This window comes from Aphidius gifuensis, linkage group LG2 (assembly GCF_014905175.1).
Source record: "Aphidius gifuensis isolate YNYX2018 linkage group LG2, ASM1490517v1, whole genome shotgun sequence".
Taxonomy (NCBI): domain Eukaryota; kingdom Metazoa; phylum Arthropoda; class Insecta; order Hymenoptera; family Braconidae; genus Aphidius; species Aphidius gifuensis.
The window spans coordinates 14,030,624-14,045,548 of record NC_057789.1 but is presented as its reverse complement, the minus strand read 5'-3'; the positions used below and the strand labels follow the sequence as shown (position 1 = coordinate 14,045,548).

The 14,925-nt window shown below is 31.3% G+C and overlaps 1 protein-coding gene across 2 annotated transcripts in view; it reads left to right on the top strand.

Moving 5' to 3' along the window:
• Positions 1-14,925, top strand: part of LOC122849127 — a 160,238-nt gene that overhangs the window by 103,462 nt on the left and 41,851 nt on the right. For both annotated transcript variants that reach the window (XM_044147722.1, XM_044147723.1), the window contains exon 3: positions 4,512-4,636. In XM_044147722.1, coding sequence (XP_044003657.1) covers positions 4,512-4,636 — 125 coding nt within the window. The remainder of the gene's footprint in view (positions 1-4,511; positions 4,637-14,925) is intronic.

Here is a 14,925-nt window from a genome sequence, read left to right as displayed (position 1 = left end):
GTCAGTCTGGGACCGACAGACATGTGGTTCGACCCGGAACAGAATGATTTTAAATTTAATTAGATGTTGGCCGAATAAAAGTTATCACGAGAGTGAAGCTCCTTAAAAATTATTAATTAAAAATTCCCCTAAAATTATAACTAAGGTAGGGATGACAAAAAGTGGTACCATAGTTGAACCAATCAGATTTAAGGGTTCCCATGGTAGTCAGCATTTAATAATTTGCTTGAACATTTTGTTAATAATAATTTAATAATTTTGACGGATGTAAAGTCTCGAGTTGCAAAGATGACTTTGAAATGTGTTTATAAAATGATTTTAAATAAAAATTTATGATATTGTGAGAAACAAGTAAAATGATGATTTTGATTAAAATGCATAAAAATAATTTCAGAAAATAAAAAAAAAAAAGATGTTATTTGCTGACTCGGTATCTCCATGTGTTAAATCTATTAAATTATTATTTTATTTATTGATTATAAATTATTTTAATACCAAGACGTAACAGTATGTAACTCACAATGGGCAATCGATTTATCGAAAACGATTGTATTGTGTATATTCAAAATTTCATTCATGATATAATACAAAAAAAACAACAAATCGATACTTTTAATTCTTTTGATGTTGTTGACGTGGTTTGAGACCGAGACTCTTGAGATACTGAATACTTTGATGTGTTATCGCTTTGCTTCCTCGCTTTTGACTGATTTTTTTTTTGACATAATGTCTCTTTGCCAAATTATTTTATTATTATCTTTATTTATTTATTAATTTTTTTTTAAATATGATGCCCATATTTTTTTTCCTAATTAAGGTGTTACCCGCGCATATCTAGAGACCTCTTGCGTATGGAATTTAGAAACATAATATTTCTATGAGTGCAAACAAGATAAAAAAGAAAGAGAAAATCTCACTTCCACTTGAGTATTTAAACAAAGACAAAAATTTATTTTTATTTATTGTAAAATAAAAAGGTCTCAAAGCCCTATTAATTTTTATATCAAAAGTTTCCTTATTATTTCCTCTATCTATCTGTAGTTTTTGAAAAAGCTATCTGCCCATAAAAACCTATGTATAACCTTCAAAAAAGTAGCCTACTTTAGTAATTAATTACTAAGTAATTAGCTACAAGAAAATTATCAAAAAATTTGAGCGTATGTATTATTATTTCATCAATCTGCACAAAAAATTTCAAGGCTCTATCTATCGTTTTTGATAAGTGATGGTAATCTTAACACTTTCATCGTGTAGTGTAATTGGAATAGTTTCTCCACGAAAATTTACAATTTCACCATCTTGGTCGACAATTTTCAATTGTAATTGATGTATTGCTCGCACTGCGACTGAAAGATAAATGCCATGACATGGTACTTCAACCATCTTATATCCAGGAGGTACAACTGGGGAAAATTCATTTATCGTGTGAACTTTGTGCTGATTCATATATGTACCGGTTGCTATGTTACACTGAATTTGGAGTGCATTGATCATTAATATGGCAATAGGCAAGTCAGATTTATTTAGAGTATCAGCTTCGAGAATTCGTTTACAATCTTCCAATAGAGTCTTCTGGTGTAAAATGAATACGTCTGTTACATTTTATTTCACTATGTAACTCATTGTTATTTGGTTGAATACTAAAGTAGTATTCTATGTAATAATAGTATCAGTACTATGAATTAATGCTTTTTGGATATAACTTTCAATGTCCTCAATTCCATAACTTCCTGTTGGAATCGTAATCACTTTACATCCTTTAATGTAGACTTTATTATTACCAATATCAATATTTGGTATAGTATTAAATGATGTAAACTCGACAAGCTGACGAACATAATTTTAATTTGCTGACAACTCAATCGGCAAAAAGTATTGTGTTTCAATAGTCGCTGACCTGCCTGACAATGTCAACGTAAATGGATCATCCATGACTAATGATGATATAGTCTCTTACCAGTCAGAAATTTGAGACATAGATGACCGCAAGCAGTGTATCATAATTTTGATATTTTTTATATCTATATTCAATGCTACCTACACTGATATAATTAATCGGCTATTGTGGATACTTCAAATCACCGAAGCTATCGAAATAAATCAAATTATTGATGCGTGTACCAGCGCCATCTTCATCGTCAAGATTTACAATTGCTGACTCATTTTCACGAGGAAAACATAAAATTTAAGACATGAGACATGTGACACGAGACTTCAGAAATCCCACGTCAAAATGATAGAATTTAATTTTTTCCGGTCAAGTTTGTATTACCGACCTATGAGAAATTAGAAATCCTACGTTGAAATTACATATTCGAATTATCATGAACAACTCTGTATTACCAACATATGAGAATTAAGAATTCTCACGTTAAAATGTCATATTTAATTTTTTCACTATCTCTGTTTCACCGACACAGTCTTATTCCCCTGTCCCTTCCGATCTACCTTTCCTCTGGCCATTCGCGCGCTCTTCCACCTATCGCCAAGGACATGCGCAGCACTCTTCACTAGCCCGCATAACAAATCGGTTTACGATCCGGCTCGCAGCCTTCGAAGAGTTCGTGTTTTACGACGGATGGAGGAGCCTTTTACCATGATGAGGTTTAAAATATCGAGAACCGCCACTGGACTTCGAATATATACGAACCATTTGCGACTACAGACACAGCAGACTCCTTTTAAATCATTAACAACTAACTATCATGAGTTATCAATAATTCAAGCGACAATAAATAAATTATTATAGCTATTGTAGCTATTTATTATAGCTCTATTTTCGAGAACCAACAAAATACTGAATTTCGTTACAATATATGAAAGAAAACTGAATATTAAAAATAAATAAATGAATGAATAAAACAAAGTTAGAAAGTTAAAATAAAATAAAAATCAAAAAGATAAAAAATAAAAGATCTGGTAACGTTTGTTGGGGCGTGTGGCCCGCGTTACCGTTGAAAATTAAAAATTATCAATACTCCGGCTAGGGCCGTGTTAAATTTTATCTATTAAATGATTTTTGAGAATAACAATACATGGTAGTACATTTTTTTTAAATTTTCTCAGAATCAATTTTTTTTGTTTTTTTTTCGCTCAAATTACGTAGAGTTAAGGCAATCTATAACTTTTGTTAGGATCAACGGAATGACTCTAAATTAGGCTCAAAAAACGTGGTTTACAAAACTCTATCGCCCCTCAAGGGGTTTATCCTAATTCCAATGGTCAATTTTTTTTTATTTTTGAAAAAAAAATTACGAAAATATTTCAAAAATTCTATTTTTTACAATTTTATAAAAACTATAATTTTTTTTGAAAAAAGTTTTGAGTAAAAGTTGTAGGATTTTACCACACATGCTTTTTAAGTCTTATACAAAGTATCTAGGACGATTTTGTCGAAAGTTAGAGCGTTTTTCAGAAATTACTCGAAAACTAGGAAAGCAATAACTTTTGATAAAATTGTAGTAGAAACTTCGTATTAGGCTCAAACGACGCGTCTTCTGAAACTCCATCGCCCCTCATGATAAAGATCATTATGTGTTCAGTCAATTTTTAAAAAAAAAAAAAAGACTAAATTAAAAAAAAAAAAAATCGATTTTTTAAAATTTTTTATGAAAAATGTGATTCATAGATTAAAATTTTCTCGGAGAGGCGATAGATTTTCCGAGTACGCATGTTTTAAGCCTAATATGAAGTCTCTAACACTATTTCATCACAAGTTATTGTTTGCCTAAAAAATGAAAACGGCAGAAGCTATAACTCAAAATGGAGTAGTCGCAGAGGTTTCATATTAGACTTAAAATAATCGTTTTTCAAAATTCTATAACTTTTTCAAATGAAATTTTTCCGTACGAATAGTATTTTTCGTGAAAAAAAAAAAAAAATGGCCGAATAGGTAATGTTTTTTTTTAAGAGGGGCGATAAAATTTCTAAATTCGCGTCTTTTAAGCCAAATCCGAAGTCGTTACGACAATTAGTTTAAAAGTTATAAACTTTTTTTTTTTTTGGGGGATAAATCCAATACTGCCGCTGAGCCTCCGTAAAAAAAAATTGAATGAAAATTAAAAATAAGGAATGTTACTTTATTTCATGTTACAAACAGTAATAAATAAATGAATAAAAAATAAAAACGTTACTTCATTTATAAAAGTTTTTTGAAATTTGGCGCTTTTATTGTCTCATGAAATAAAAAATTGCCTTCCTTTGGCCCCACAGTACCACGACAGTGGCACTTTGACATCCCAAACATCCAACAACTCTGGGTCTCACATACTATGGCTATATAATCAGAACAAACTGTTTAATCGATTATTTTGTTAGCTCAGTAAAAGCAGCACTGTAAACTGGACAGGTGCGCAGGTTTTCCTTTTATAAATATTGTTATTGTCAACAGTTTTGAAAAAGGACAGCATGGAATTTAATAAATCTGAGATTCAACGACACCAAACTATGTTACAATCTAAATTCGGAGAATAACACATTCTCAAGTGTATTATAATTGTTTTTTGTTCTAGGTCAGAATGATATCAAAAAACTCCGAAGAGAAAACAGACAACTTAAACGTGAAATATGGTTTCTGAGAGAAGAATATAAGAAGTTAGAGGATATACTTGAATCCGAGCGAATTCAAAAAACCGAGGTAACTATTCCATACTCTCAATTGCTTAATTTTTCTACTACCCGCGTTTGTTTTTTGTGTTATTTGATAAAGATTATTTGAGGATTGTTGCACCTGGGAGATATGAGTGATTTTTTATACCACTCTTTTTCATTTATTTTATGCTATTGCAATCAAAACGTTGTATCAAGGTAAATCAGAATGAAATTAGTAACTTTCTACCCGTGAAAAAAAAGAAACGTATTTTTTTTTATTATTTTTTTTTTCTCAAAAACTATTATCGATAAAAGTAAAAACCTATTATGCGGGCGATAGAGTTTTTCGATGCGCCTCTTTTGAGCCTAGTACGAAATCTCTATGCCACTTATTTCGTGAGTTATGAGCGATTTTTTTTTTTTTTTAGAATTAATTCACTACTACGGCTGAGTCTATAGCTCCTAGCCTCCGTAAAACTTTATTGGATTGGTTGGAAACATTATTAAGAAGTGATGTATATCGAAAGATACTATATAGACATCATGTCTTTGAATTCACTGCTGTTAACGAAGAAAGTCACGAAACTGTACGCTTCATGGCCGATTGTACTGTTTGATGACAGTTACGGAACTGATCAGTACCTATCATTCGGCTAATTTGGTAACGTTCAATTACTAATGTGCTTCTTAAATGGTAACAATGATTTTCATAATGAGAGAAACAGAGACATCATAAAGTCCGGAAAATCGCCAGTTCCTTTAAAAAATTTTGTTCACAGGTATCTTCGAACTTAAAATTAAATAATTGGTAACAATATAAAAAACTAAAATAACTTGAATTGGCGTTAAAACTAACAAAATTCGTTCGAAAACGTTAGTATTATCAATTCTTGACCCGACCTTTCCCGAGTAGAAATTGAAAAAAAAGTTAAAAACTTTAGAAATCTGACGATTTAGAAATTCGTACGTTACTCTGAAGAACTCACTACAAAAACAAAGAATACACGACATTCACTGACTAAAATTAAAGATATTCTGTCATATTCGATACGCCCTATTCGAACATAACTGGTCTAAAAGCTTTTAGTTTCTTGAACAGTTAGTTATCGGGAAGTTTCTCTTCTTCGGTTTAAATAAACGAAACTCAAAAATTTTATTAGGTGTATAGATTGGTGACAGTGAAAAAACAGAAATCAGGTGTAAAACTTTGAAGCTATTGAGATTTATTCTGAACAATTAGTCTCAACATTTGTGGACTCTAACCCGAGCAATAATTGAGAAAAAATATCTGAAACTATGGAAATTTGACGTTTCAGAAATTCGTACGTTACTTTGAAGAACTTACCACAAAAACAAAGAATACAAAACACTCATTGACTAGTATTAAAGATTTTTCGTCATATTCAATATGCCTTTTTTAAATCTCACTTTTTCAAAAGCTTCCAGTTCCTCGGACAGTTTGTTATCGTTAAGTTTTTTTTTTAGTTCATGAATTCATATAGATGATTAATATAGACGACTAATATATTTATTCATATAAACTCTCTTTAATATAACATGTTGCTTCTTTTGTGACATAAGTATGTATATCAAAGTAGCCAAACCACTTATTGCCCAGTGTCACCAAAGTGAACACATTATGCTTTATTGCCTGTATCTCCAAAAAAAAAATAAGTAAAATAAATTTTCTCAATAAGAAACTCTTTATCTTGATCTACTTCATCGTTTTCAGAAAAAAAACGAAGTCACTAAAGTAGCCATTCAACAAAAGTATGAATCGATGTATGACAATAGTATTTTTCAATAGCTGTTTTCAATAACAAATAAAGAGAGGATAAATAATTTTTAAAAAATTAAAAAAAAAATTATTAATCATAAATTTATTCATCGTTATTTAATAAAATGTTATATTTATTACAAAAATTATTATTTTTTTGTTTCTTTTTATTTATATTCATGAATAATTACTTCCAAATCAATTTATTACTTTCCTTCTCTACGAACAAAGAAGAATATATATAAAAGAATTTTTCTTGTTCTTAAAAAAAATATTCTAAAAAATTTTCTAAAAAGTCTTTTTTTTATTGCATTAATTTTCTTCCGGCTTTTTTAATCGGAGAGTAACGGAAAAATGAAAAAAAATTGGAAATAATATAAGTCAAAATATTTTTTTTAGGTGTACCATTTTGCCGCGCTTTCCCCTATATATAATTGTATTGTCTAATAATGAATAACATATAATTGCATATGGCTTCATTTTTCACTAAATCCTACGTGTGTATTTTTACATGCAATTGTATGTCTGGTAATCATGTATGAGAACAAGAGCCAAGTTGTTCATCTGTCATTTTAGCCCCTTGTCAATGCCCGAGTAACATGTTGAAATATAATTTTATAATGATAACAATCGAAATGCTCGTACAACTCATTTCTTGGCTTCGAAAAATGTAGTCATGTTTTGGTTTCAAAACATAATATTTTCTAGCATAATTATATATCATTTTATTTCCTTCCGGTTTTATACATAATCATACGTTTATATTATTGTATGCTATAATATACAGTTATATATATCATACATGATTGACTGATCTGATTAGTCCATCTAAGACTAGAAACACCCCAGTCACCATGGCCAATGCCTATTTACCAAGTGGCAATCACTCATCTATGACTAATGCCATGATACCCATCTTAACACATGGATTAGTTTTTTTGTCACTTGGTCCTCAATAGATATTTCCGGGAATAATACTTTGACTATTCATCTCATCTTTCCTGAGAAATTAAGTTAGCAATCGCCACTTGCTGAATGTATTATCGGTATGTCAAGTGTAGATAGCTCAGGAACAGCATTCATTGGTTTCTCAATGTTAAAGCTCCAGATAGACTCCAGGGCAGAGTGATCTGGATTCGAGAAGACATCCGACTTGTGACAAAAACGTTAAAAAATGTTCATAAATCTGCTTACGGTCTCCCCTGACTCTTTTAACGTAATATTACCACCAAAAAATGGTGATCCTGGAGGATCACTCTGTGCTATCTTTTGCCAAAAGTCTGGCCAGGTCTTTAGGTTCCTCGGAAGATGCCTTGAATAGTCACTGAAGTTCAGAGTCTGCAACAACAAAATTAGCACCAGCTTCTGACATCTTCTACGAGGACTAACAAATCTTCGAAACGCTGTTAAAAATGCTTCAGTGCTGTAATCAGTTGCTAAATCAAAGTGAACTGATGAAGACTACTCGATAGACCTTGTAAGTTTCGTTGCACCTGCCTTGCCAAGTCTTAAGATTAAATAGGATAGCATAGCCTACTCTTGTATGGGAAAAGGTCTTAGTTTTAGACCTCTAGGTGCTGGTAATCAACCCATTATTGTTGTGCAGATTCAGCTTGATGCCTTAAACATGTAACGCTTTATTGATAAAGCTTCCGACTGATACTCTGCCAACAAGAATCCAATGCTGTCGTCTGATTGTTGCAAGCAACAGTTGAGCTCCGCCATGCAATGTATTTACATGACAATCATATAGTACCAGCTCAGTGAATTGTGTTTCTTTTGGCCAGATCAACAGATATTTTTGACAATATGATACGAGATTTCGTCAGTCTACCACCAACTTGCAATGCACCATCCTCGTTTAAAAAACTTTATCAGTTTGAGTAAAAGACCTTTCAATAATATTACCATTTAATAATTGTCGAGTTTTACCAAGTCCAACGTTTTTCAAGAGTTATCCAACAGCATTCTGCAATGATGTGTCTTCTTGGAAACTTCTGATAGGAACATCTAAGCCAAGCTGCAGCTGTGACAGCTTGAACTAACGAAGAAAATTTGTTTAAAAATCCTTTGTGTACAACTGACTGGTTGTAAGCAAAGCACATGTATTGCACTCCACTGGCTTTTCCGCAACTAAAGTCACGTCAATCTTCGATGTTTTCGGCACAGGCCATGCATCTTTATCTTTGACGTACCATGCTGGACCCTCCCACTACCATCTGTCTGTATACAGTTGAGCAGGTAATGTAGCTCTTAATACTACATCAGCAAATGCAAGTATATTTTCTATGAATAACCTGTCTTTAACCTGTGATCCAATAATACCTAATAGACAAATATGTCCACAAGTGCATTTTCGGAGATTGTGCATTCAGGCTTCGACAAATGTCTATTACCGATTTGACTTACAACACTGTTGCTGACAATTACAGTAGTGCTGTTGAAACTTTCGTTTTAATCTTACTCGAATTGTTAGATTCACTGTTTGTGGGTGCCAGTTTAGATTTCGATGTTTTTATATAAGATCAATATCAACAAACAAATTGTGTTAGAACAGACACTAAAAAATAAAAAAGTTTTGGGCCTTCATATAAATTGTCACTTAATGATTGACCTGAATTTTTTTTTTCTGAACCATTAAACACAACCCTCACCTTTTTTGATGTATTAACTCTTTGATAAAACAGCAATGTGGCAGATTGTAAAATGTATAATAGTTGTCAACAGGTCTTTCTTTGATCATGTGTCTGAGGGATTCATATTCACACATGAACTTATGATAAGTCTGCTTGAAATCAGGATTTTTAACATCCTTCTCTCATGACCAATTTATATGAATTGCTAAAGAAAGATACATGTTTTTTGAAATGCAATCGTTCTTCAAAACGTCCTTATGCACTTCTTCAGTAGTTAAAACTGGACTGTTTCACACAGGCGTCTTTATCAATATCACTTGGGTCCGGTGACTCGAATTTTTCTTCTTGCATCCAGGAAGCTTTAACAAGCTGATACAGTTCTTTCTCTCTGGTACATGAAATGCCGTGGTAGGTGAATTTGCAAGAATTCGATACAGCTGTTTCGATTGAGAATTTTTTTGGATAAATCACTACAAATTTTATCATTGGATCCATGAAACTGTCACTAGTAATTATCACCGATTTTTTTTTTTCGTTATTTTTTGTTTAGCCAATCTAGCTTCCACTGATTTTTTTAGATATCTGTTGCCTTTTATTTTGTTTTCTCGCACTGGTCGATGGTTCCAATATTTTCCTGCCGTATTATCATGTCTTTCATGAGTTTTTTCAATCGGACCAATTTTATTCAACCCCTTTTTTTTTCTTTTTTTTTGTAACTTGAGAAATTTTTTTCTTTTTCTATTCGACTAACTGATATATTCTCTTGATTTTGAATAAACCTAGGGAGTAGAGTATAGGGAGAGATAGCGGGCAGCGTGCTATTAAATGGTATACGATCCACGAAAAAACCGGTTTTGGGAGTCGTTTTTTTACCTGCCCCCTTTCCCTCTGTGCCGCTTGCTCGCGTTCCCCCCTTGAGCACCGACAAACTCCGCGGGGCCCATACGCGACTACCCTGATAAAGTACCCTCAAAATAACTACCCTTAAAAAACTACCCCTATTATTTTATTTATTATTATTATTTATTATTATTATTATTTATTATTATAATAATTATTTTTTTATTACATATATATTTTTTTATTATTTATTTATTGTCATTATTATTTATATATGTACGTATGTATGTATATGAATAATAATATTATTTTTTATTTTAAATATCATTTTTTAAATATTATTTTGTGATGTGTGCGCGCGCATAGGTGCAAGCAGACTACAAGCAAAAGTGTCAACAGAAGTGTGAATGGAGAATGTGTGTGAGCCAAACAAGTGTTAGTGTACGGTGGGTCTTGTTTTGTTAGTGTAAAATGTTTATAGCGCTGCAGCGGCAGCAAAAGTCCCAGCAAAAGTTTGAATGGAGAATGCGTGTGAGCCAAATAAGTGTTAGTGTAGGGCGGCCATGTTTGTAGTGCTAGTGTTCAAGTCAGGCTTCGTGTTTTTTTACAGGAACGTAGCAACTTGTTCAATGCTCAATATTGTCATGAATAAAAATGTTAAAAATTTTTTTTTCACTTTTATATTATTCTTTGATGTTTAAACTAACAATCGGAATTGACGCAGATAATTTTAAATTAATTTATAACGAGCATTTAAAGTGTACGAGTCAGACCCGTGTATTATCATACAGGGACATAGCAACTTTTTCAATTGTCAATATTGTCATGAATAAAAATGTTAAAAATTTTTTTTTACTTTTATATTATTCTTTGATGTTTAAACTAACAATCGGAATTGACGCAGATAATTTTTCCAATAAATAAATAAATATAATGATATTTCAAGCGTAGGGTCTAGCGTTCGAGTCAGCCCAGGTGTAATTTTTTTTTTTATTTTATTTTTAATTTTTTTTTTTATATTATTAAATTTATTATTTTATTATTCAATTTTTAACCAAAATTTCAAGTATGACTCATTTGTATGCAGATGGGAAATATAGGAAAATAATTAAGACATTTTATTTATTTTAAAAATTTATTTGATCTACTTTTGACACATGTTTAATTATGATATTATTGGTTGAATGACACCAGGTATACGAACTCGACATATAATACATTTATCAATTGCTGGAGCACATTTGACACATGTAACCATATGTAAACAAGGAAGAAAAAGAACAGACAATGGTTCATTATAACAAATTTTACAAACAAATGTATCATCTTCTTTTTTACTTTTTTATCTTTTTTTATTTTGTCTTTCTTTTTCTTAATTTTTTTTTCTTCTGTACTTTCTTTACTTTTTTCAAAATTGTATTGCAATGAATATCGTTCGACAAAATCATTTCCTTTTATTAGTCGGAGAAAATAACATTCCGGAAAATATCTAGCATGTTCTTCCCATGGATCTTCATTATTTTTCCAATCTTTAATTCCATTTCCACAATGATGACAAATTACATAATCTCCCATAGACGAATAAAAAAATCCAGCCTCAGCCATGGATTCTTTTGTCTGAGAAATATATTTCGGCCAATAATAAAATGTATTTAATCGTGATTCATATGAGACCAGATCTTTTTCCGCTGGAGGTGTAGTAGATATTCCAACACAATGTTCTTCAATTGGAGGATTAGAATATTCTTCCATTTCAAGATCAATATAAAATTCAGCATAAAATGTACGGTCTTCTTCTCTTGAAGTAGATGGAACACGATACGAAGCACGAAAATCTGTAGGTATACAATGTGGATCACCTTCCATAGGTATAAGTTGTGGGCTTACTCCTCTAGGAACATTACCACAAGCTATATTTCTAATAAAACGACAGCTTGCCTTAGCATGTTGATGATCTAGCCACGGATTGTCACCTCGATTCCATTCTTCAATTTCAACACAACACTCAAAACATTTCAACTTAGATCCATAACCAGTATAATAAAATCCAGCAGCAGAAAATCTTACAGGATCACAAATATCTGCTATCGGTGATAGCTCTATACTTTTTTGTCTAGCTTCTTCTACTCGATAAATATATTTATTATATCTACGTTTTCTATCCTCTACTGAAGACGTCATTTTTAAAACTAGTTGTCGTAAGAGACGACGTGGGTACATTTTTTGATAATATGGGAGGGGAGTTTTCACCTGAACCAATGGATGCAATTCCCCAATTTATAAACTACTTATTTTCCAATAAAAATTCCACACATGTTTTTTATTAATTTATTTATTTAATTTCGATTACAAATAGATGATTGTATTTTAGATCCACTACCAGTAAGGAAATAAAAATTTTTCTTATGTTTATAATTCTTACGTCTACTAACAATTTTTTTAAACATTCTTAAAATATATCGGTCGTTCCGTTCAACATCATTCGTAAATAATCGGAGAAATCCGTCGAGCCTCCCACCATTCGCGAAATAATGAAGAGCAACAATGCACCAATGACCGCAACAATTACTCGTAACACTTTGCAGCTGTATATTGTTGTACTCGTGGATGACACAATTTCTTTCGAGAGCGTAAAGGAAACGGGGATCTCTCATAGGTCGTCCGAAGCTGTTGAAGAAGAGTTCATGTCCCAAATTATTGACGTAAAAACACACCCAATGAGATCCTGGTTGATTATCAAGATTAACAATAATTCCACAAGGATAATATCAATGTTTCTTAGACTGTATTGAAAAACGAATTAAAGACTACATCTACTTCAATGTCGTCTTCACTTTTTCCTCTTCGTATAATTAATTTTTTTCCAATTAACCAATTTTTTAATTTATAACCGTTTTGTTGAGTACAAGTATAATTAGGATAATTTACTCCGTGAAATAAACAATAATGTTCGTCTGCTGGTAATAAACCAAATCGTGGTGATATATTTTCTAAATTAATAATACAATGTTCTCGCAAATATTGTTGTAAAAACATACGTTTCTCTTCACCTCTCACATAGATATTTTTACTAAGTTCTCCAATTTTTTCAATTAATGATTGTAGATTTTTGTAAGGTACTTCAGATGCGTCCCAATCAATTTTATGATAATTTTTTGTTAACCAATTGTTTTGTCGACGAGCTCCTTTTTCAAGTTTCGAGTACTTAAAAGGTGGTCCAATTATCCAATGACTAATAAATTTATCGTGTAATGTCAAGACAGAAATTTCTTTCGGGTAGTATTCATTGCGAGATCCAACTAGACACTGAATATCAATGATTAAAACTTCCGACATATTTATGACTGAATAACATAAACCAAAGTAGCTCTATATATACGCTCTATACCCCTTCTTAATTACTATAATCTAGTAGTACCTGACGTGTACTATCAATTTCTATAATATTATCAAACTCGGCATATACTATACAATTTATTGTTTGAGCAAGTGCAACACCGAATCGTATCTCAATTCTGAGACTTCCATTTTTTATTAAATTCCAGTACATGCTATCATGGTTTAATTAAAAAATGGTTTAATCTATGAAAATATGTAATTTTTTTATAAACTTTGTAATCATCTACTTTTTAAACTTTTTAAAATACTTACTATAAGATATAACCGTCATTAAGATTTATTAAAAAATGATCAACCAGTGATCAATTCATATACATTGCACTCTATGAATTTGCCAAGGCATTCGAGTTTTTGCATGGCCTTTAAGAATCAATTTAACTAGAGCATCAGTTAAAAAACATTTAAATAGTCTAGCCCTGCCTTCCATTCCATATGCTGTTGGCAGTTGATTAAATCTGTCAACATTATGATAGTTGAATAAAATAAAACTAGAATCTGTTGAGAACATTCTTCCTAATGATAAAGTTTTCCCATTTCCAATAAATTAAAATCCAAATTGTTTTGTATTTTGTCGGTACATATCAATCAAATTGTTAACAGAATTTAGTACATTCATTTCTAAATTTTCTGTATATTCTCCTTCACCACATTGGTCAATTTCTAATGTCATTTCACGACCATTAATATTGATAGGAATACACAGGAGATCTTCAGGTTGAAGTTGACTATATTTTACTTGATTTATATTTTTACACTTCATATAAAATTGATCACCTTGAATTAATATTTGATTTAATAATATTTGAGTGATTTTGATACCGGGTTGAATCAAATTAACAACAGCATATGCAGCAATTGCTGTACACTGTGAATTTCGTTTATCTGCTGAGAAACGTTTTTCATCTCCCTGATGGAAACTTGCTGATCTAAACACAATAAAATCTACACCAGTGATTTTTGATCAATTTGGCTCGCCATAATTTAAATGTAAAATTGATGATTCTTGAGATGTTGTATCAGGTGGTAATTTCAGCTGTTTATTTAGACTGAAATTACTATTTAGTCTGGTATCATTTTCAACTTTTTCTTTGTTTTTTAAATTACAATTTTTTCGTTTCACTGGTTGGACATTGGGTTGTTTCATTTCACGCCTTAATATCAGTGGTCTTGGCTGTAATCCAGCTGATATGATTTCATCCATCATCATAAATCTAATTTGTAGAATATCTTCAGCAGTGAATGAACAGCTCACATCTCTTGCAATATGATCTCCATACATACATACAAATACACCACAATCATCAAAATCTTCTTGCAGTGGTATATTTTTTGTTACTTGAACACACTACCATTCACTAAATTATTCCCATTCTTTTTTTTTTATTTCTGTATTCGCATCCAAGATATTCAAACATTTTATTTAGTACGTGATTTTTCTTTCTGCTTAAACTGTCCCAGTAAGATATTTGTTTTTCATGAAAATTGACTGCACATAAAGACCAATGAGCATCTCTCATATTAATTAGAATCAACAAATTTTTGTTAGAAAAAATATCAATATTTTTAGTCAAACTTTGTACGCTTGAATAAGAAAATTCATAAAGTAAATTGAAAAACTAGAAACTAAAAACCTGTATTAATCGATCTGTGTTTTGAATGAGTTCAAAGTAAGCATCATCAATT